Source organism: Takifugu rubripes, chromosome 5, assembly GCF_901000725.2.
Source record: "Takifugu rubripes chromosome 5, fTakRub1.2, whole genome shotgun sequence".
NCBI classification, from domain to species: domain Eukaryota; kingdom Metazoa; phylum Chordata; class Actinopteri; order Tetraodontiformes; family Tetraodontidae; genus Takifugu; species Takifugu rubripes.
In genome coordinates, this window is record NC_042289.1 from 4,746,933 (window position 1) to 4,769,856 (window position 22,924).

Below are 22,924 nucleotides of genomic sequence, written 5' to 3' on the forward strand. Positions count from 1 at the left end.
AATAAACGGGATTCTCAGCCCGCCGATTGCTGCAGCATCGCAGACGTGAACAAAGGATCAGAGGTGGAGAAAAGCACAGGTGAAAAACAAGGGGGGGGGGGGGGGGGGGGGGGCTGGCATGAAAGATGAGGCAAAGCCCTGATAGTTGAGATGCCAAAAATAGAGCTATAGGAGGTAAAGGGCAACTGTAATGTGCTACGTGAAATTATGTGTATGGAAGATGGAGGCAATGATGTGGTGGGAAACAAAGAGGGATCAGAGGAAGAGGGCTCTGGGGGGGGATGAAAGGGAGAGTAAGAAGGGTGAAGGATTTACAAATGACTCCCGATCCCAGGAGGAAACGCACAGATGCGAATGCATGCAGATTTAATCCAAACTACAAAGTCTCACCTCCCTACAGCCCGCTGCCTTCCCCCTGATTCGATTCAATATATTATGTTTATACGGTGTATGTCACTTCATGTTGCACCTCTGCGGTAAGCGTGAAGGGAGGAGGAGAACAACTGCTTGTCTGAGTCACATGGAAATGTCACATTTATTTAAAAAACCCAATATTCTCTCATGTGCCTATTTGCTTTTTTTTTATAGAGGTAGGCAGCGCCAGCATCAGCTATCAAAAGCTAGTTTTGCTGCACCTGCAGTGAAAAGATGGACCCTGAACATCAGTCAGAATTACTCAGAAGGACACATTTTATTATATATGTATTACTTCATCTTGTCCCGCCCGAGGGTGGTTGTTTTATAACCTACCCCGGGGTGATACACCTCATCCTGCAGATAACAAGCTGAATCATACGTTGCTGACGGACTTCTGACCTTGGCGTTTGGAGTCGCAGCTCTTCCTAAACGATCTGCAGTGGCATTTCTGGAATGTGCGCGTGAGGTGTTGTGTTCTTCTTTTCAGCGAGGCAGCAGGTTTGTGGCGTGGCAGTAAACTAGAAGCGTTTTCACCTCCGAGTTGTTCGGGTTTTTTTTGTTTATCCTTGAATTCAAACCTATAAACTCTGAACCGTCAAATAATACCTGACAATCACAGAGAAAGCATCACTGATAAACGGTGGAGCCGCGCTACGCCTGAATGATTGTGTCCGACAGTAAAAGGTGACCATCGAGCAGTTGTTTACAGAAGGTGAATGAGGACGGTTGCAGAGTGCAGAATCAGCCAGTCGGACAAATCAATCGGCCTGTAAAAGAGTCAGACGCAAATCACGAGTTTATGCAGACGTAAAAATGATGAACGATGTCCAGCAGGGATCCGAGGCAAAAAGGGCCCGGCAGCACTTTTGAAATAGGCTCCGCCCTGCTGCTTTGATCCAGGCCTCAATCACAATACATTAGTTCCTAGATGAGGAGGGGTCAGAGCCACATTCAGACAGGTGGGACAGAACAGAGTGGGGGAGGACGCAAAGCTGGTTTGGAGGGAGTCATTCATGAAAGTGAGAGCGCGTGATCCCGAACGCCGGGATTATTTTTAGGACGGCGGCCTACATTTCACACCACCTAGAGGATGACAGCGCATGGTGAGAGGGGTAATTATCGGGAGGTGGCTCGACCCGCAGATCTTCACATCTTCCCCCTCTGTCTCATTTTCCTCTCTCGGTGGGGGCTGACAGATCTGGCTTCCAAAGTGTGACAGAATCCACAAATGAGCGCCTCCAGCGAGCAAAGACGCAGGTCGGGAGGAGGACTGGGGATCAAAAACGCGACTAAATAATAAAACATTCTTTAGAAAGAAGATTTACGGTTAAGCGGGAATGAAAGGTACGATTTCCTGCTTTTGTGGTCTTGAAACTGTGTGAGACATTTAATCGGAGGATGGATATTCTCCCGGTTAACCCACCGCTGGGCGTGGCGAGGTCTCCTCGTTTGTCACTCATCCCCTTTTATCATCTGTTTTTCTCTCGCAGCCATCTGCTCCCTCCCCTTCCCCTCACAGCGGGCCATTCCCGCTCCCTCCATCACGGCCCCTCCCCGGCGCCGTCACACCTCTGGATCGCCCTCTTTGTCTCGCGCCCGGGTTCTAGAAGGAGAGAAACCCAACGTGTTGATGAGCACGTGCACAAGTGAAGAAGTGTTACACTTTTACTTCTACATCCTGTCTTTCCGTTTTGTTCTATAACAGCCAATTAACAGTTGCCCCTCACACACACACACACTCATAGACGCACATACACACACACACACACACACACACACACACTTCAACAATTGAACCCCCTCCCTCCCAGGTGGCCTTGCAGCAATGACCCGGTCCTCCATGTTAATCGGGGATCAGTCCATCGTACCAAGTTGGGCGCTCAAATGGGGGCGACGGATGAGGGGGGGGGGGGGGGGGGGGGGACTGGAACAGAAGGTGATCTGAAGGTCGACCACAAGCATGCACGTGAACACACGCACGCGCACGCAAACACTGGATTGGGAGTGTGTCTATGGAGCATCAATCACTGTTAGACATGGTGGGTGGGCACACTAGCAAGAGGTTCACGCTTTAGGGAACATGGAGAGGAGCTGCTGCTGATTCGAAATGACAAAGGAGTAAGAGAGAGACCGTGTGTGTGTGTGTGTGTGTGTGTGTGTGTGTGTGTGTGTGTGTGTGTGTGTGTGTGTGTGTGTGTGTGTGATCCATAACATAGTAACAAAAAGAGGTCCTTATTGTATATTTATCAGTGGGAACTTGCCTCCCCACTTCCCTCACACTCTGATCCCAGGAGACAGCAGTAGGGATGCATTATACACGCATACGTTGATATATAGGTGGACAGTGTGCGAGGCCCTCCAGAGAGTTACATGAGCTAATGAATAATGGTGTGACCGACGTTGTGGAGCACTCCGAGACATCTCTGTGGACACGAAAGGGCCCGAGAGTTCCGCAGAGCGACAGCCGGATGGGTAACCGGTGCGAAGGGGAGTCGGGCAGCGGAGCCCTGAATGTGCTGGAGTTAATGGAGACATTTTTGGTCAGTGAATTACATAATGGAGTGTGGATGTGCACAAGCAAGTGTTCTGGCAGCAGAAGGGAGGACTGATGGATGGAGACGTTAATGCTTCAAATGAGTTCACAGAAATGGGGAGAAGTGATAAAAGGGTCGATCTCAGTACTCAGATCAACATAATTCCCGATTAGAATGTTTTCCCTTATCGAAGTATTCAAAATGAAACATTTCCTTTAATCCTCAGCTCTCCTTTTAAATCCTGCTAACTCTAGACTATTGTTTGGGAAGCTGGAGTTGTTCCAGAGACAACGACTGGTGAAGAATGCATAAATATGACATAAACGCTGGTTCATCGGCCGCCTATTTAGCCCTAAATCAGACACGCGATGGGATAAAGGGCAGGCTTTTATGTCGCTGTTACTGCCTGTATGGTTGTAATTGTCAACACTATTAGATTCCCCCTCCCCCTCCACTCCAGGGTCCAAGTTAATACGCTTGATCAGTCAAATCTGCCCAAGTGTTGTAATGGGAGCTGTTGAGAGCAGGACGGCGCGGGCTGATTTCCACGCTGCTGCGGGAGGCCCAGTGAGTGATCTCACTGTTGCTGGGAGCACCTGCAGGAGAATGTGCGCGGAATGAGCCTTCGGACCCGCAGCGGGTGCAGACGGGGAATTTTCATGATAAAGTCCAAGTCTGAGAGGGTAGAGGGAGCGTCCGGGGCCATCGCCTCCGCAATCGCGTTACAGCCGGCCCAAAATTAGTCAGGGAGTAACCAGCAGCAGCAGCTCAGAGGAGACACCGAGACGGCAGACAGAAGGACACGCCCGCGGCTGCTGACACACGGACCCGCTGAAAGTGATGCACGCCGTGAGATTTCCCCGCCTTCGTCTTGAAACCTTGAACAGCATTGCCGATGCTCTATTGTGGTTCGGTTTCTTTGTCTTCCCAGCCGCCATGAAAAGAAAAACTTGAAAAAGGGGGGACAAACGCAGTGGGAGCTTTGATTTTAGCCATTATACAAGATTATTGTTCGCAAAGTGCTACAACCAGTGTTTCACACACAAAAGCTCATATCTGTCAGATCCAGGTGCCTCACACACACACACACACACACACGCCTGCAGAGCCACTATAGATATATATGAACCCGTTTGATGGCCTTGGAGTACGCGCACGACGCATAGGAGGAGCGTTGCACTTCATAAACATCGCTCTGCGCCGCTGTCACCAACCATTGGACATCAAATTAGACCACTTGGAGCCACTTTGGCCAAACAAAACTATTAAAGTGACAAGAATCCAGGGTCATTGTCGGACTGCAGCGTGTTTCATCCGTGTAAACATACACACTCCTCTCTCTCCACTACTTTTCTCAACTTTCCAGAAATGGTTCCTAGGAGCTCTTGGAGTCTGCTGTGTTTTCTCTCTGCTTTATTTTTGCACATAATCTTTAGTCTTCCTTTTTCTCACTTATGTCCTAATTATTGTCTCTGACGACAAAGCCAATTCCCCACTCTCCTCCACCCCCTCTAAATAATCTCAGCCTCTCTCCACTTCTTTATCTCTTCTTTTAAAAAATCCCCCTTCATTGCCTTCCTGTGGCTCAATTAAAGGTCTCTTCAATAATATTTCAAAGAGAAACTAGTGTGTGTGTGTATGTGTGTGTGTGTGTGTGTGTGTGTGTGGCCTTGAGAATGAGCGTGTTTCCCAAATCCTCTTTTAAAAAGAGCTGCCGCGAGCTGCCGTCACATCAAACATCCAGATTTAAAGAGATGAAATGTAAACGGTCTCATTATCTGCTGGAAACTATGTTGATGAGGACATTTCTGAGCACCGGTGGAGTTTCAGAGGTAACACCATTGTTGCCCATATTCAACAGGAACAGAAGTCAAATGCAAATTACAGCATTATTAAAATTATCATTATTTATTTTGTTGCTTGATGCCCTGTCGAGATTTTAATGTTTACATGAGCCTCTCTTTTGCATTAATACCCCCACCTGAGGAAATGTAGTTTTCAGTGTTCTAACAAGAAAAAGTGGCGTAAGATGCAAAACTGTATAGAAATGATGCATCCATCAAGCCTTTCTCACCTTTTGTATGGGGAACAGCATTAGCATGCGGCTCCCTGATGTCTTATTGATTGGCCAAAAATTCTTTTAAATGTCTTTTGTGAGACCCTGGCCATGATTGTTAGGTACCTGTGGAAATGACGACATCAACCACACACGTACAACACACTGGACGTGTATCAAGGATCAGCGCTACAGATCCCTTTAGGCTGATGCTAAACATAGACGCGAAACACGACAGGATTAGCCATTAACTGGCAATGTGACCGCAACCAGTTTGGCCGGGCGTGACAGAAAATGAGTGGTGAGTGCGTAAGTTTGCGTGCTCTGCGTGGGACTGATCTGGTGCCCCCTGAGACCCCCAGTCTGACAGCTGAAAACAGCCAAAATCACCGTCTTGGTTTAAAAAGGCAGAAGCAAATAAACCATAATCCTAAATTTAACATCCCTTTTTTTGATCATCTATGCATTTTACGTGCTCAGTTCCATTCCTAAAGTATGCACCTACGCTCACAGTACTAAACTGGCCGCTAGCTTTGATGCCTGATCTTGAAAAATTGAAATAGCTTAATCTCATTTGATTTCCTTTTCATCTAGAATATTTCCACTCTGGTGCTGATCAATCGGACCAACGGTTGCGCCTCTTTTAACTTCTTTTTTTCCATGCCATTAAGCCGTCATGCCCGGGGTCGGATGTATGCCGCGATGAAGGAGAGCGAAACAGGAAGCAGCCGCTGACGTGCCAACAGTCGCCAGGGAGATCACACAGTTAAAGCTCCCCGAACAACAACCCGGCAGAGCGCGCAGACGGGGTTCAGAGACAAGCCCTTGGCCCAGTTTGTTTGATATCTGCGTAGGAGTGTGTTTTGGTTCTGGAGCTATGAGACCTGCGATTTGGCAGGTTTATTGATCGCTGAGACAGCACTGATTTAGAATTAAGCTGTCCAAAAAAGAAAAAAAGGAAGCTGCTTTGGGGAGGATCTGATTTATTTTGCAGCGTTTCTCAGGGGAAGGAATGCTCAGTTTTACACGGAGTAACAGTGGGTTCATCAGAGTTCACAAGTGGAGGACACAATTACGGCCTCAGGAGCAGCCAGAAAACCCACCGTCTATGACGGAAGTCGTGATGTTTGATACATCAACACTGGCTTTAATGCATAATGGATTCAGCAGGGTCTCTATAAGGAAACTGCACATGTGACGGCTGAGGAGCCGTCTCAGCTTTTTATAGCAGGACTTTGAGATGAGTTTCAGACATTTGTCGGTGTGAAGCGAAGCTCTAGACGGTGACGGAAGGGCCCACTTGGCATTCAGAAGAACTCAATAATTCAGCAGATTTGGTGTTACAGGAGGCATCAGTGTAAACAATGACTGTTGCTAGCGTGAAAGTGCGTACTTCCACCACTGCTCATTATTCATTCAGTAGTTCCTCACGTAGGAGCGTGACACTGTGTGAAAGAGAATCCTGGGTGTTTACATTCATGCTACGTCCAGGCTCCTCTATTATTAACCTCACTGCGCAGATGCTCGTTGCTAAAGCCGCCGCGTCCGCGTGAGGTCAAGTTTCAGGTGAGGTCAATTTATTTCCGAAGCAGGATGAACTCGTGCTGACTCCAGCTCAGTTTTGTTCACTCCAGCAGACACTGGTTGTGACCGAAGGCTTTTCTGATGCAGAGATATTTGGTTTTAGTGCAGAAAAGCTGCCCAAAGCCTGCCTGACAGAAAACCATTAAGACCGAACCTGCTTCAAAGCACAACAACACACTAGAGAGACTGAATTAGTTAATGACATCCTTTTAAGACGATCTCATCTACTGCATAACTTTAGTTTACCCTCCTTTTTTAATTTCTTTTTGCTCAGTGCTCATCTGTGGGGGTTTCAGGGTTCCTTTTAGTGCTTCGGTATTGTTGAGTTCCTCTGAAATGTACTCCCCTGTGGGGGAAAATAAACCCGACTGAAGAGAACTGAAATAAAAGCTGATCTTGGACTAAAATGCTGCGTTTGTAAATGAGCCGAGTTAAATAAGCGACATCAAGAGTTTAGAACTAAAGCATAAGAACACAAAGGATGCTGTTTGTTGGGGGGGGGGGGGGACCTTCATTTGACCCCTGTCACTCATCGGATCCTAATACAGATCATTATTTTCAACGCTACCACATAAGTTTCATATATAAAGGTCCAAATTGAGTCCTGTTGCATAACAAGGCTTTCTTTACCCCCTCCAAAATTTCTGCAGCTGGTGGGGGGGGGGGGGGGGGGGGGGGGGGGGGGGGGTTACATAAGTCTCTCACTCGCTCTCTCTTCCTCTCTCTCACGCACATACAAATAAGCACACACATACACACACATGCTCTGGCCCTCTCACGCACACTATCTCTTGCTTTGACCCTGATTTACATACACACTTGCACGTGCACAGTATCTAGCACGCACATACAGCCTGAAACAAACCAGTAAACCAGTAAATGTTGACGTTGTGTTGGGCCAGTAACAGACATCCACACTGTCTCATGCTTCAATTTTGATTTACTCACTCACCTTTTGCTTGTATATTACGTAACACTCAGCAAAAGCGCACACACAAACATACACGCGCACACGCACACACACACACACCGGTGACTATTGACCTCAAAGCCTAGTGTGTAAGTGTGTGTAAACAAAGAACACAGGGAGGAGATGAACTGAGATGAACAATGAACATGCTATCACACATGAAGGGACAGGAAATCAAGTGAAAATAATCAGCTGTTTCTCTCCCCTGTTAAATTGTGTGATATAATCAGACATTGTGGTTCTGTCCGTGGTGCCGGACCACACCTGACCCCAATGGTAAATGGTTCTGTCCATGGTGCTGGACCACACCTGACCCCAGTGTTGAATGGTTCTGTCCATGGTGCCGGACCACACCTGACCCCAATGGTAAATGGTTCTGTCCATGGTGCTGGACCACACCTGACCCCAGTGTTGAATGGTTCTGTCCATGGTGCCGGACCACACCTGGCCCCAGTGTTGAATGGTTCTGTCCATGGTGCCGGACCACACCTGACCCCAATGGTAAATGGTTCTGTCCATGGTGCCGGACCACACCTGACCCCAGTGTTGAATGGTTCTGTCCATGGTGCCGGACCACACCTGACCCCAGTGTTGAATGGTTCTGTCCGTGGTGCCGGACCACACCTGACCCCAATGGTAAATGGTTCTGTCCATGGTGCTGGACCACACCTGACCCCAGTGTTGAATGGTTCTGTCCATGGTGCCGGACCACACCTGGCCCCAGTGTTGAATGGTTCTGTCCATGGTGCCGGACCACACCTGGCCCCAGTGTTGAATGGTTCTGTCCATGGTGCCGGACCACACCTGACCCCAATGGTAAATGGTTCTGTCCATGGTGCTGGACCACACCTGACCCCAATGGTAAATGGTTCTGTCCATGGTGCTGGACCACACCTGACCCCAGTGTTGAATGGTTCTGTCCATGGTGCCGGACCACACCTGGCCCCAGTGCTGAATGGTTCTGTCCGTGGTGCCGGACCACACCTGACCCCAATGGTAAATGGTTCTGTCCATGGTGCCGGACCACACCTGACCCCAGTGTTGAATGGTTCTGTCCATGGTGCTGGACCACACCTGACCCCAATGGTAAATGGTTCTGTCCATGGTGCTGGACCACACCTGACCCCAATGGTAAATGGTTCTGTCCATGGTGCTGGACCACACCTGACCCCAATGGTAAATGGTTCTGTCCATGGTGCTGGACCACACCTGACCCCAATGGTAAATGGTTCTGTCCATGGTGCTGGAACATTATAGCATATATACCATATATGCTATAATATCTGTGGCATTAAACCAAAGCGCTGAAGTTTGCACCAACTAGTGTAAAATTAATTGATTCAATCTTCATCTTTAAGAAGTATTTTTTTAAATCATCTATGAGAATATAAATAAAATTATTGTACATATAAATCGCATCTTTTTTGTATCCAGAATAATCCTATTTAATTTAAACTTTAATTAATTTTAATCAACTAAGTGAATGTATGATGAATTCACCTATTATGGGTTTTGTTTGTAACAGTTTCTCGTTAAGATGAGGGACACACACTGAGGGTTGGCCTCTTTCACTTTGCTAATTTCCTTCATAAGCTATTTCCCCCGGGGCCGGAGCTTAAGTGCTAACACCGAGCCAAAAGTCGAGGCAAGGGCATTTGTTTTCCTTTCTGACAACAGCCGTCCACAACATCCTTTGTTTGGCTGATATCGAGGCCAAGAACTACAACGCCCGCATCTGACATTATGAAATCCCTTCAAGGTCTAAAGGAGACGGATGGAGACGTGGCTGGCTGGCGTGGAGAGGCGTGTCACGCTTATGAAATCCCCCTTTCTTCCATGAAATTACAGCAAATCTTCCTCAGCTATCTGAGATAGTGAGGAAGGTAAGATGCAGTAGGATCCACATTCATTTCCACTCAGGTGCTTGTCAAGCCTTTATGTTCATTTCCTGTAAAGACTGAGAGAGAGAGAGAGAGAGAGAGAGAGAGAGAGAGAGAGTAGCATTGAGTTGTGTAAAACTGCTTAGCTGAGAGGTGGCCAAAGTTCAGTGAAGCCACTGTAAAATAAGGAGGTAAAATAATGGCGTTTTCCTGGGATAAGCCCCCATTTAACCTTAAAAAAAAGACTTGTGTGAGCAGGAACCAGGGGGGAGGAGGTGGCAATGAGGTGCCCGTGAACTGTAACCAAACCACACCTCCTCCTTCAACCAAGACATAACCAAGAGCCCGGTAAAATAAAAATGGACGGATGGACGTGGCGATGGCGTGCAGTTGCACACACAGGTGAAAGGGACATCGCATGTGTTCAAGCGATGGTGACACTCTTCAGTGTCATGGCAGTACAGCTCCTAACATCTGGCTCAATGTGGTTCAAGAGTTTAGATCCACTCTAGATCCACTCATGTCCGCTCTGCCCCTTTTACAACTTGTTTCTGAGACTATTTAAGTTAGCACTAGTTCCAGTGATCCGAAGGTGGTTGGTTCCATCCAATTCCCACACGATCAATATGTGGAAATTTGAGACACAGCACCTTCACCTCACAGCTGGGTTGTGGATTACGGTTTATCCCGAACAGCTTTGGATCAAAAATTGATTGATTGGAACAGAGAAAAATGCTTTTGTGTTTCACCTCATGTTTGCTCACCAGGAAGCTAAAAATAGAGGGAATAAAAAGAAGCTGTTTCTCACACTGCGCAACAACAGACGGTCTCTTCAACACAGGTGTGTGTGACAGGGAGGAGGACGGAGAAGTGGAGGGGAACAGTGTGGAGCTCATGCTAGGAAACGTCTCGACACGCAAGCAGCATCTGTTCATGTTTTGTGGACGTGTTTGCGTGATTTGAGGGGAACTGCAGCATTAGAGCGCCGCCACAAACAAATGTTGGAGTGTGTGTCAGACATTAATGAAGGAGGCCATATGCCACTCACACGCCACCCATGGAGCACGTTAACGTGCAAAGGTTATGAGTTCAATGAACAGATGTAGTTAGCTGTCTTTACATCTGCATAAAACAAAAAAACTAATATTTAACTGTTATTATGAGAGTAACTAAAGTAACTAAATGTTGTTGTTTTCTGTATGTCTGGGAGGTCTGGGAGGAAGAGATACGGTTTTTGCGAGTCCAGGCCAATTTTGTTTCTGAAATTCTTGGACTTTTCTATAATTTATTTCATGGAACCTTTTAGATTTTGGGGTGGGGTGGGGCAGTTTTAAATTTAATGACATAATCCTGGTTGCATGCAGTGAGCACTTATGACTTTGTAGCTTCTGCTCTAATAATTTAATAGGCTCTTTGGCAAGTTCCCTAAACATCTGGTTCATGAGTTTAGCAACACGTATCTTCGATCACACAAGTCTTGTGCTTCTCTGTCCCCCTCAGATGAATGAGATGAGGACATAGCATGAGCCATGCTAAGGCTGTTGGGCTTCTCTTGATCTCGCTGCTACCCACACTCCTCCCACCTTCTCACACCCCCATAACTATTCTGATTCAACTTTGGTTAATACATGGTTATATAGTTGATGTGTGAGCTGGGTTTAGATTATGGGGGTTGCTGGGATGGGTAGGTTAGGGCGCCGGTAATGTATTATATCTATGAAAGTCCCCATAAAGATAGAATTACATGAATATGTGTCTGGGTAGGTTCACACATTTAACAGGAGTCAAGTCGGAGTGAGATTTTCTGATGCTCTTGCTGTACTCCACCTCTTTGATGTTGTGCCCCGCTGAAATAGGCCACCACACACACACACACACACACACACACACACACGGGACTCTTACAGTAAAACTGGCAAACCCAAATGCAGAAACAGGCACAATAAAGTTTCAGGAAGTGCACACATGTCAATCTGCAGCGATTTCCCCAGAAGCTTAAATATTATGCACATATGATGTACAGTTTCCATCTCACTCATCTCATGTGAACAGCAGTTATGTATCATAAGTTCATAATTCCTTCTTCACTTGTATTTGATAAACATAAATTTTAAATTTTTATGAGCGCCTTCTCCTCTGAGGCTCCGGTACTGTAGCACATCAAAGAAGAGGCACACACACACACACACACACACACACACACACACACACACACATACAAATAGAGAGCAAGAGAGAGAGAATAAAAATGTAGGACGCTTAGAGAGAATGTATTCATGAACTGAGGTAAGAATAAATTCCTTTTCAGACCGCTCTGTCTATTTTACTATTCCAATCCAATTGTAAGATTGGTCACAAAGTGAGGCAGAAAGCCTGAATTAGGAATAAAAACTGTCTGCAGGACCGACACTTTAACACCTGAACATGATAGAAATGATGTTCCGTACACGTGTTTTTAAAAACAGAACATGAACATTCTAGGATGCATAAGTTCTACTAAGCTACATTCATTTGTAATGACACAACCAAGAACATTCCATGACCTCAGTGAGAGCGGAACCACGCTGACGGTGGTGATACTGTTTCATGATTATGTATCAAGGGTCAATAATCTATAAATAACTGATTCAACAACATTGTGCAGCCTGTCTCACAGGGCTTCAGTTAGTTCTGCCTGTTACATTTTGTGGACTTTAACTCACATCTTAGTAGGAGCTCAGCAGGCAGAACTAAGAATTTACGTCAGAAAGACATCAGTCAACGTCAGCAACTTGGTTTTGTTTGAAGCCTGAGCATAATGGGATGTTGCAGCTAAACTGTCCTGTATTTACCTTTAGGGTTGGTGGAGCCCTAGAAAAGAACTTTTTTAATCAACGCTGTGCTTGGTGCCAATTTCTTTGTTTCTCATTTTAAAGAGGCTGACCTCCATAAATACTGGAAAACCAATTTGCATCACATATTTTCTTCTATTGGATTTGTTTCCTTTATAATTCTTAAAAATGATGCCCAATTTTTGAGGCGTCTTCACGCCCGCCTGCAGGGGGCACACCTGAGCAAGCAGTATAACTTTTATAGAGAAAATAAGCTTGGATAAACTAGTCTCTTCTTGCAATAGTGTAGTAATAAAACTAAATGAAGCAGGTACATTTTATGGTTTCTTAAATATTATTTGAAGCGTGAAGACCTTTTTATGGAACATCCGCAGAGGTTTTGGTTATACAGTTTAGGTGAATGAATGAAGAGAACAGATGATGCCAGCACTTCAGAAAAGACCACCCCCGGTTTTAAACACAGGCAGACACACACACGCAGAGCTACACAAGCTCACCGCACGCGCCGCGCCCAGTGTGTCATCACTACATACCAATTACACGGGGAAGCGAAGATCTGCTTCAGTCAGTCAGAACTGGTGTCACATCACTAACGTTTCGTCTGCCTCCCTTTTTATCGCTTCTTTTTCCCCCTTTGTTTCACTCACTAAGTCACCGTGGGGCTTGTGGATGCGGGTGTTAGCTTGATTGTGTTAAGAGCATTTTAAAAGACAGCTGGCTTCACCTTCTGTCTCTGGGTTTTTGGAGGTTTTTTGAATAAGCAGTTTCTTCAAAGTTTTTTTTTTCTTCAGATAGATTTTTACCGTGGAAAGACTAAAATATCCCCGTTAGTATGTGTGTAAAATTTCACTCATTTGCTCAATTCTGTGCCAATCCACAAGCAAATAAGCTGGGAGGACAATATCTGCAGAAAAAACTGCAAAAGAAATCAAATATTTGAGATGTTGCGTGAAAGTTAAATATGAATGTCTTGTTTTTTCACTGTGTTTTTTGCATACAGATCATAACCATCTGAACAACGCAGCCTTGCCCCCCCTTGGTCCAGCCATGGCCTTGTCTCACCCACATAACAACCTGGGAATTGGCTTCAACAAGTACACCTCCCTCAAGGCCACCGGTGAGTACACACCACACACACACACCACACACAGAAGGACAGAGAGAGAGAATCACTGAGGCCGCTATGCATTATTGACGTATGGGAGGGATGAAATATAGTAAACTGGGTGCCCTGGTCACCACCCAGAAGGTCCTGGGTTCAGGTCCAGGTCAGGTTTTTCTATGTAGCATTTGCAGGTTCTCCCCTGGCCTGGGTGGATCTTCTCTGTAGACTCAACCACCAGGGTGGTTCAAGAATCTTGGAGAATTGAAGTGTTTTCTCCTGGGATGGATGGATGGATGGATGGATGGATGGATGGATGGATGGATGGATGGATGGATGGATGGATGGATGGATGGATGGATGGATGGATGGATGGATGGATGGATGGATGGATGGATGGATGGATGGATGGATGGACTGGTCTAGGGAGATAAATTGCACCACATTTTTCAAAAATCAATAACAATAAAAAAAGCAATAAACTGGTGGACGTTTGTCCATCTGACACAATCTTTTATATCAGCTTGATTGTAAGGTGTGTGAAACACACTGAAAAGGGGTGTGGGGGTGTCGGGAATCACATGATTCCAGACAGTCAAGGACATTGTGATGGTGATGATGATAAATAGCGACAGTTGGACACGTGAACGTGCACTATTCATTGACACGGGGAAGCATGTCTGGCCAGTGTCAGACACATAGTGGAGATCAACTCATCGGTGTTGTCTGATGCACACGGACAATAAAACTGTGATCCTGGCCCACATAATGGTTTATTTTTTTCTAAAATTCTGATTGGTTCTAATAAATTCAATGCAAGTATTTCACCTTAGATTAAATAATCAGTGCAAGTTTAATGCTGCAATTGCGCTGTGATTCTGCACACAGTTGGAAGGTAAGTAAGCAGCCCCTTAGAGTCACCCAACCTGACCGTAACCTTGAAACCAACTGACCCTCAACCCTCAAACAGATCATTGGACTCAATGTCCTCATTTTAAAAAAATGGGTTAAATAGGTTAAATGCATGTTCTTGTCCTTGTCATGTAGCATGTACAGGAACAAACAGTAAAGCTGGGAACATATGAAAGAATTTAAATTTAAAATGAAACATAAAGCTCATAAAGACTCATAAAACTGTATGATGAGATCAGGCAGTTGGGACAATAGGTGCAACGATAAAAAATAAAAACAAAGTCAACAAGAGGAGAAATATTCATTCTGCTCCTGAACATCCATCATGTCATATTTCATCAAAGCATGTCCCCGTCACCCTGAAGGGACACATTGGTCAGGAAAGGGAAATTTAATTTAAATGGAGAAATTCTTCGTCTGTCACCAAAAATCATCAGGAGAAATAAATTAACAGGCTTTGTTGGATTTTAAAAACGACTTCCAAATTAATTTCTTCATCGCGTGCGTCCAAAGAGAGAGCACTAAATGTACAAACGTTTCAATTATCTTTTCACACATGCTTGTCAGTTCTGTGAATGAGCAATAAACGGGCCAGGTGGGCGCAAAGGCGCCGGCTGTGTGGACAAAGTGGTGGCGAGCAGACCGCAGTAGGGAGCGAAGGACTGACCGCTTGGCAGCTTTTTCATCTGTAGAAACGTGCTGGGACAGACTTGCAGAAAGATCCAAATGAGCACGTAAAGAAGGAACATGGAGGCAAAAAAGAAGCTTGGAAATAGGAAGCTGGTATGAGGGTGCAGAGGTCAAGAGGGACGACCTGTGCCAGGTACAGCAGCGGGACTCTGGCACGAGCAAGGCTGAGATATTCCTCCTAATGAAAGGAGGGCAAGTGGACCTTCAGCAAGGAAGGGGTGGACGAAGATGTCCGAGTTTAGAAAGTGAGAAGGGGAGGAGACGAGATGGAAAAGATGGAGGGGACTTCTTTTTTTTCAGGAGTTATTGGAGTTCCATTAAAAAGCTACCTTAAGAGTGAATTAGATGAGAAGTCTGGCTGTTCATTCAGATAAGAAGGAGAGAACTGAGGAGGGTCTGCAGGACTTTCACACACAACAAATTAGTCATAATTACTGTCGGGATGATGAAGGTCCAGTTACTCACCTGGTATGGTGGACTCTGCTGCGTCTGTGTGTGTGTGTGTGTGTGTGTGTGTGTGTGTGTGTGTGTGTGTGTGTGTGTGTGTGTGTGTGTGTGTGCGTGTGTGTGTGTGTGTGTGTGTGTGGGGCCTGGTGCCATATTATAGGTGCTGTGCCCAGCATGAAGGTGGGGGCAGAGGAGGACGTCCCTGCTGTCTCTGGCAGAAACGAGTTTGACTCACCTTGAATATTAGCCGAACTTTTGCTGGCTGCAGATTCTGCCTTCTGACTGTAACGCTGGACTTCTTCTCGTTCGACTGACTTTGCGTCACTTGAATTACAGGTTGAAAGATGGTTTGGCGGCACCACGGAGTGGACGAGCTTCGCTATTTGCCAGGCAGAACACTGTAGCTGGACTTTAGGCCACCCGGTGCTGCGAAATTGTATTTAATTCACACACCGACGTGTTGTAGAGCGTATAAGGAAGCGACTGTAAGACACATGTTCCACCTTTCTTATTTTCAGTGTTAAGAGCAGAACATGGAAAATGTTCATCTGCACTTCGATTCAGTGCAGATCAGCTCCTAATTCTGAATGTGCGCTTCGTTAATACCAAACTGGGGGAAAAAATCCTGTTGAGGCCTGATATTCCAAGACTTTAGAAAGGAATTTCTAGTATTAACTCAGGTTGTGTTTGAGATAAAATCGTATTAGAGAGGACCACCCAGCAATGAGTCGCTTTCCTGGGATATTACATTATCATGAACAGTCCTGAAGCTTCAGAGGTGGATTATGGGAGGTGGACCTCCAGTGGAGAAGCCTTCCTTTCTTTTTTATTTAACTGTCTTCCAGTCAAGTCCTTGTACCTGGCTTTATTAATTCCAATACCACAGGAATGGTAAAACGTGGTGCTGTATAAAGCTGCAAATGTATCATTTCTTGTGTTTTTCCAAACCGAGACTTGAATACTGGCTTGAGTTCACCTGCGTTATGGGAGCAGATAATGAAAATATGTATTATTTAACTTAAGTAGTCCAAAGTTCAGGTTCTCAGAATAACTGTAGCAACACAGTTGCATAGATTTGGACTGGATTAGCTGGAAAATGCATGGAGCCAGTTGAGCTCAGGCAGCTGTGGAGCAGTGATTCAGTCCAGGCCCACGGCCTCACTCTGGGCCGCTGCCCGACACACAGCAGATGCTGATGATGTTCAAGTGTTTGAACCAAATGAAATCCAGATGGAAAGAATAGGGAACAAGCGAGGGAGTGAATGAGCAGATGGAGAGTGTGTAATGGAGAGGAAGGTGCACGACACAACCACAGAGGACCCCGCTGACAGGTGCTCCCGCTGACAGCGTGCACGGGAAGTGGGTTTCGTTCTTTTTTTTTTGGTCCTCTGCAGCCCACATTTTTGCCTCACTGTCCAGAGGTTTGGAGAAGTGCTGCTGGATGTTCAGCTGTAGCAACAGGAATGAAGACAGAATCAAACCTCATGCACAATATCTTTTACCATCAGCAGGACGGTCCCCCTGTGTGAACCTGGTCCTTCACAAGGTTTCTTCCTGTTAAAAGAAACTCTTTCCTTGCCACTGTTGCTTGTTGTAGGTCAGGCCCTGGGATTATGTAAAACACCTAAGGACATTTCTGACAGTAACAGATGCTTTATATGAAATAAAAATGAAAAATCAAGCATGTACACTGTGACACAATACCCACTCTGCCTTTGATAGTGTTTAAAAGCTTCACTTATTTACTTTGAGCAGGCGTGTTCGAATATGATGTGTTTCTCTGCAGAATCTGCAATAATGCAGGTACATATAACATAAGCTAGTGACTGAGGTCAGAGTTTGTGTTTGTGCAGACACCCACCAACGCTCACTGGTGTTTAACTCAGCAAGTTTAGTTGAACTGTTTCTAATCTTCAAACCAGACTACAGAAATAAGCTTATTCTGAGGTTCCTGTTTGGAGTGTGATAACAAAATAAGTTTAAATGCACAAGAGGATTCAAACACACACAATAAATGAATATTACCAGCTGTTGTCTCTGGCCACATCATGAGGACAAACTGATAAATGCTGTCAGGACACGGACACATGTGACCAGGGTTAACAACATAAGTGTTAAGGCGTTTCAAAATAATTTGGCTTTTTTGTTTTTGTTGGTGAATTTACTTCATTACTTATTGAGGGAAAAGAACTGACAGAATACATTTTATCTCCATCTCTTCTTTACCTCTGGGAAGCATGAGGACCAATAATATGAGGCTAAGCTAACAAGGTTGTTGGTGTCTTCAGGGCAGTGTGTGTGTGTGTGTGTGTGTGTGTGTGTGTGTGTGTGTGTGTGTGTGTGTGTGTGTCTGCGTGCGTGCGTGCGTGTGTGCGTGTGTGTGTGTGTGTGTGTGTGGTGTTGATGACCAAACAGCAGAGCAGGCTTCCCCTCGCCGAGCTTTCCCTAATCCGACTCGACAAGCCGCAACCATTTCTATTTTTACTCACTACAAATCACACATGTTGCTCGAAACGTGCTCATATTGTATTTAACTGTAAATTATTTGTGGATGGTACAGTGCTGGTTGGCCTTACTGTCTTTTTCGCATTAACCACATGTCCATTTGTTTCCCGATGTCTCTCCAGATGCCTCTACAAGAGATTACTACAAGAGCTACCCTATGGTAGATTACACCCACCGCCAGTCTCCGCCCAATTTCCAGCCTGTCAACTTCCACCCCAAGGACAAGCCCTTCCTCCCGCCTCCTGACATTCACGCACCGCTGGCCATCACCATCAACACCTCGCAGATCCCCAAGCCCAAGATCTCCAAGACCAACACCCACCCGCTCACCTCCAGCTCGGCCTTCAAGGCGTGGGACCCCAGCAAGAGCCACATCCAGCACCCGGTGGCCTCCCACATGGGCCTGCAGGGGCAGCACCACCCCATCCAGCCGCAGCATCACCAGACGCTGCATCAGCAGACGCTGCATCAGCAGAACAGCCGACGCCAGGCCTACTCCAACAAGAGGCAGTTCAGCATTGAGACGCTGCCCGAGCTCTTCTCACAGCCGCTGGGCTACGGTCACTCGCCACACATGCACCCCAAACACAAGGGACTGCCCACCAACAGCAAGACAGAGGTCACCGTCTGAACATGGGGGGCCCTGATCTAATAAAGGTGGAAGATGAGTGGAGTTCTACCAGAGAAGCGCTGAGATATCTTTTGTATCCACAGCCAGTGTGGTTTGTGGAGCAAGTCAATATCGTGTATAATAATTTTTAACTGCGTTTTCCTTGTTATTGTCGACAACAGTAATAATAATGTGATATTTGTGTCCTTTAACATCCAGTGGATCAAAGAAAGGAAAGAAAAAGAGACACACATGAAGACGGCGGATCGGCAGCCGTGGGCCGGGAGTCTTTGAACTCCGTGAGGCTCTTCTAAATAATTGAGCTGGCTCTCAGCGTGTCGCCGCAGCTCTCTCTTCTTCCTCTCATCAGCCCCAACGGATGGCAGGGATACTCGCAGTAGCTCCGTGGAACGGCTAGAAAACACCACACGGGGACACCCTAAGTAGTCCGCGAGCATTCCACCCAGCTTTCTTTTTGAGACCGACAAGGAGGCCAGAATGGCTGGAAGAGTTTCTCTGGAGACAACGGCTTCCCATTGTGTTGTCATCTGTGTTGGCAGAGAGGAGGACAGACGTGATGGGGCTTTCTTACTCATCTCATTCTGAGGGCAAATTAGATGAAAGCGATCTGACGAACACAAACACGGACAGTACGCACTTGGAAAGTTCCCAGCGGTGTCAGAGACTACAGCCGCTCCCCACTGCCGAACAGTCACGCGCTGATCCTCTGAAGAGGGAACTCTGTTTGGTGTTGCCGTGGACGTTTAGCCGCCAAAGACATGCTAGGATGTATCACGATCCCTAGAAGAAGAGCCAGAGTCTGTGTATTCAGAAAGGTCATTGCAAAGTCATCACATTAGTCTTTCCCCTTTCTCCATCATGGCATTTACATTCTGTGGGTTCTATACAGTGTATGAACGTCCGTCGGAATTATTTTTACCACATTTTACCGCTAACATTCAACTGATCTTGTAGAGATCTTGTCTGTTTTTCTTTTTTTCTTCATAAATCACTAATGAGGAAATCATGAAGAGTTTCCCGATGGTGGCAGACGAAGCGCTGATGCATTGCAGGAAGAGCATTTTCCGGCATGTCGACCGCTAAAAACAGCTGCTTGATTCATGCGTTTTGCTGCTGCGCCGCAAATGTAAGCTGGGAGGCTGATTCCACTTGCCAGTGAATTCTAATTTACTTCATCAAATGAAGCACTTTGGTATCCAGACATGAGTAATTGCTTGCGCTGAAACAGTGTTTTAGACGTTTCATTGAGTAAAATACGGTCAACAGTTAGCTTTTCAAAATTGCAGGTTATGCTGTGTTTGCATGTTTTCAGGCAATTGTCAGCTGCCCCATTGACCTCCATCTGTGTGTTTTTGAGAATGACTGAATGATACCAAATACCTGTCTGCACTTTGGTACCAAGCTTGTGATATATGTGACTAAGTTCTAGCATGATGACACTTAGAGCAGATATTTCCGGCGCATTATCATTTCATTCGGCATCTCAGTTTTATGTAGATGTGAGTAGTGAAATCGTAAACCTTTAATTATTGGGGATAGGTAACGGTAGCTATTCGGCCGTATTGCTGTAATTTCTCTCCAAGATGCTTGGAACCTGAAAGGGGAGCAGTTATCAGGGCTGGCGGGTTGAGCTCATAATGGAGGAACACTCGAGAATGGAGTCAAAGCAAAAGCATGAATGGGAAGTCTGCGGCGTCCTTATGGATCAAAAACCTCTGTTTCTTCTCGCGCCAACTCTGCTCAGCATGCGCCACGTCCCCGCAGGATCGTTCTGCATGATTTCTGTGTCTTTTTCGACTTTTATCCCAACAAGTATCCATTCTTTTATATGGGTCATGGCAATATTCCTGGCCTACAAAGAAAAAAAAAATCAGAGTAGTCTGCCCTTTATCACTCAGCAAGCATTAGAGGTTGAGAACAGACAAGTTCTGACAGCGTGTAAACAAGCAATATGCATCAGTAAAGCAATAACCACCGCGCCATATCCATATCTCACTGTCTGTCATGGTTTCTCCTTGGAGGTCCAGAGAGGCTGCTAATGAGGGTGCGGGTGTTAGAACCAAAGGGACAGTTGAGCAAAAAGAATCAGCTCTCCACAGAACTTGGGAGCAGATAAGAGGGAGAGAAAGAAACGGGGTCACACGGCTACAGCCGATATGGTCACGGCTGTTATTCTTGTGGATTTGTGTCTGAAAGCATTAATTCTGGCTCTTATCTCCCTGATGCACTGAAATTGCCAGTTTTCAAAAGCGCTCTGTCACTGCAGCTAGCGCGGGGGAGCCGCGATTCCAGCGTTGTTGTTTTGGGTCACGTGAAGAACGGGACCCACCCGTCCTCTGGCAAATCTAGTTGATTTTTCACAGCGCTGGGAGTCAAACAGTGGCCCAGGAAAGTCAAATAAAGTCTACATTTAGAAGAAGAGTAAACTTGCAGACTGACTCTTCAACCTTTACTGAATTACTGATGCTAGCGCATCTTACATGGAGGAATGGGGGCAACAAACTCAATGTTTCCTACTTCTCGAAGATCTCGAAGACCTTCAAATCATACTTTGCTGGCTCGGTGTGCTGTAAAATGTATTTTGGTGTTACTTTTGTCAAATTCAGTATTTTTCCTTCCAGAGCTGGAGGGACTTCTACAATTCTCTGCCTGAAAAGAGCCACAAGTTTGCCCCCTGCTGTGGACTATGTACATATTTGAATACAGGGCAGAAACATACCTTACAAAACAGGCACGATTAACTTAAGCGTATATCTTCCACGTTATGTCAAACGGGACCAAACTTCTTGAATCAGGACAATGCAAATACTGACCTGATGTTTGAGCATCCAAAGTTAGTTTTGGATCATCAGTTTACAGGAGATTTTCTCAATGTTTTCTCATGACTGCGGTGCCATTTGCTCATCTTGGCGCCATCCGATTGTCGTTTGTAACACTATAATTCTAATGAAACCATGTGAGTATCTTTCTGCAGGTCATCTGAATGCGACCTGACATAATTGGGCACTACAACCTGTAGCAATATTTAGATTTTGATGTGTGAATCACTAGTTTCTGTTGGTTTCTGTCAGTTTTTGTATTGTGTCCGTTCAAAGATTAAAACACTTTTCGACAACGACAACAAAAAAGTGAATTTGACTCATGGAACGTGCTTCCAGATTTTAGTCTCATGACTGCGAATCTTCCCGCCCCACCTTTCTGTCCTCCTGTTACCATCGGACAATGGACGACGTTATGTGATTCCTTTTGAGTTACACTGTAAGTAATATACATACACTCATGTAATTATTGTTAAAAAAAAATAAAAAAAAGATATTGCATTGTACTCAAGTGCTTTGAAAGACTGAAGAAGATCCAGTGATTTCCTGTAAAGATTTTGCATCCGCAGAAAAATTAACAAAAGAAAATAAAATAAAAATCATGCGTTGTTTCATGATCATTTGTATTTTGCAGCAATAGGCTGCCTTGGATTGCTATATACTACTTGTGTAGACATGTATGCTGTACCACTCGTCTGCTGTGAATTTTGTTGAAACTCAGCTTATATAAAGGGCTTTTTCTAGATAAGCAGACTGGGTAACCTGATGTCACTCTCTGTAACTTAAGACAAATTTCTCCAGAATTTTTTTTTTTTTCATAATTTTTAGGGATGAAGGGGTGTGAACAGAATTTTCATGCATACAAAAATGCTATATAAATAAAGTTTTGCCTGACTAACTGAAAGGTCTGCACGAGTGGCCGTGATTTGCTGAACATTCACTCGATGGCGTTTTAGGGAAATAAGAAGAAACACTTCATAAATGACATAAGCTAGGAATTTAACCATGGTTCTATGAATTCTGAATGACTGCCAGAGGTGGTGCTTTAAGCAGTGAATATTCCCCCTCACACATGCACAGTTCAAGTATTTATACCAACAATGTCACCGTGATCCCTGGATGAACCAAAGGAGAAAGCGCCTGGTGATGTTCACGAGTCCTTGGGACAAATGTCCTCCAGAGGCATTCCTCTCAGGGCAGCCCATAATGTACCAACATTTCTGGTGGATTGGCACCTCACACTGGAGGGCACGAGATGGTTACTTGTCCAATATATATGGGTATTGACGTCGACAATCCAGAGGGACAAACACTGTTTGGACCTATTAGGGCCACCATGACTGAGAAAGCGCTGATCTGTATGAATGAAGTAGCTGCAGTGGAGACCCTCAGGGCCTGTACTGGACAGAACAGCTCAGGCTCATTCCCTCTCTACCCTGGTAGGGATCAAACTGTACCAGGCAAATAAGCTGGTTAAGTAACGTCACCATAGGGATAACTTCTGCGTTCGGCCCCAGAGGGACCCCTGAGCCAACCAAATTCCACC

The 22,924-nt window shown here is 45.6% G+C and overlaps 1 protein-coding gene across 3 annotated transcripts in view; it reads left to right on the forward strand.

Annotated features, from left to right (window-relative positions):
* Positions 1-22,280, forward strand: part of LOC115249998 (protein shisa-8) — a 55,135-nt gene extending 32,855 nt beyond the window's left edge. For all 3 annotated transcript variants that reach the window (XM_029836782.1, XM_029836780.1, XM_029836781.1), the window contains exons 4-5: positions 13,273-13,389; positions 18,051-22,280. In XM_029836782.1, the coding sequence (XP_029692642.1) occupies positions 13,273-13,389; positions 18,051-18,559 (626 nt within the window). In that variant the 3' untranslated portion in view covers positions 18,560-22,280. The remainder of the gene's footprint in view (positions 1-13,272; positions 13,390-18,050) is intronic.
* Positions 22,281-22,924: the final 644 nt, after the last annotated feature.